This window comes from Diaphorina citri, unplaced genomic scaffold (assembly GCF_000475195.1).
Source record: "Diaphorina citri unplaced genomic scaffold, Diaci psyllid genome assembly version 1.1 scaffold1768, whole genome shotgun sequence".
Taxonomy (NCBI): Eukaryota; Metazoa; Arthropoda; class Insecta; order Hemiptera; family Psyllidae; genus Diaphorina; species Diaphorina citri.
The window spans coordinates 10,079-11,577 of record NW_007379194.1 but is presented as its reverse complement, the minus strand read 5'-3'; the positions used below and the strand labels follow the sequence as shown (position 1 = coordinate 11,577).

General features: G+C 42.9%; 1 protein-coding gene across 3 annotated transcripts in view; it reads right to left on the bottom strand.

The window, feature by feature from the left end:
* LOC103517161 (D-aspartate oxidase-like) overlaps window positions 1-1,499 on the bottom strand; it is an 8,899-nt gene that overhangs the window by 6,270 nt on the left and 1,130 nt on the right. The window contains exons 2-4 of one of the 3 annotated variants that reach the window (XM_017447353.2): window positions 1,149-1,376; window positions 684-795; window positions 48-196 (exon numbers count right to left, since the gene is read on the bottom strand). In XM_017447353.2, the coding sequence (XP_017302842.1) occupies window positions 48-196; window positions 684-795; window positions 1,149-1,348 (461 nt within the window). In that variant the 5' untranslated portion in view covers window positions 1,349-1,376. Of the gene's footprint in view, window positions 1-47; window positions 197-683; window positions 796-1,148; window positions 1,476-1,499 lie in introns of those variants that run through there. The other 2 variants (XM_026829362.1, XM_026829363.1) reach the window with 2 other exon arrangements.

The window sequence follows — 1,499 nt, the reverse complement described above, 5'->3', positions numbered from 1 at the left end:
GTACAGAAATAACAAGGCCGAAAATATGGATAGGTTTTTATGCTTACTTCTGCATACACCATGGCAGGAAGATTCTATTAGGGATAACAAGTGTAGACATGTAGATACCATACTTCCAATCACCAGGCCCGATTTCAGCCAGCTCCTCCTCAGACATACGCTTGTATACGGGCAGGACTGGTTTCAGGTAGTGGTTCTGAAATGGGACAAGGAGACATAGTTTCCAGCGATACAGCCTGAATTTTCACAGTTTGATAGAATTGAGATGAAATGACTTATACTCTTCACTTGGGTTGGTATTTACTTGAAGACAGAAAATTGATAGAGATATCCTAGTTAGATTGACTGGTAGTGCGTCTACCTTGTAAGCGCTAGGGTGCGGGTTCGATTCCCAACCGGGATGGCTTTTATTCTGAACAGATAGTGGTTCGTTCTCGGAACGGCTGGCTTTCTCCTATTCCGTCTTCCTTCTCTCTTCGATTTCGGGACGATAAAACCTTAGCAGAGTTACAGTTCCCTCTATCAACAAACCTCTAAAAAAATAATAATATTTTTTTTTTTCATTTTTTTTTTTTTAATATAAAGAAGAGTGTTCCACCGCCGTTTTTATTTCGTAGCAATGAAACAACTGCTAGATTAGACTCATGTGGTCCGTGTCGTAGCATTATGATAATAAAACTCACCTCTGCACACTGTTTCTCAGACTTGGCCAAGTTGTATCCATTGATGACTTGAACTCCACAATTCTCGCTCAATAATCCTGCATAGTGATCGTATGAGTACCGGATCCATTCTCTGAGTGAGCAAAACAGACAAGAGTTAGGTGGAAGAGACAGCCCCTGGTATTAACCTCGTCCGTTAGTTTACTGAACGGTGTGTTTTTTTATTATTATTATTTTAAGATGTTTGATAGAGGCAACTGTAACTGCCAAGGTCTTATCGCCCCGAAATCGAAGAGAGAAGGAAGGCAGGATAGGAAAAAGCCAGCCGTTCCGAGAACGAACATTATCCGTTCAGGATAAAATCCGCCGCGGCGAGAATCGAACCCGCGGCCTAGCTTTTACAAGGCAGACGCGCTACCAACCAAGCTAACTAGGCTGGCTTGAAATAAATAGGTGTGCAAATAAACACAACAAATATAGCCTTACTTAGTGGTTTCCAAATCGGGGCCCATAAAGTTGGGACTGGGCTCAAACAGGCCCGCGGCCCCATCACTCGTAGTATCCATATTGAACTTATCAGCTATAACTGTGACGTCACAGTTTGGAAACCGCCGCTGTAACTCTAGGGCTGTTGAGAGGCCGATGATGCCGGCCCCGAGAATTGCCACCTTGTGATTCGAACCCATGACCTTTGGATTGGCGGGACAAGACTGACTGTGGGGGGTGAGATATGAAACAGAAAATCAAATCAATAATTTTCTGTGGTGAAGCAGGGGGGGCTTCACTATTTGGTAGAATATTACGGATTATCAAATCAAATCATGAATCTTTTTTAAA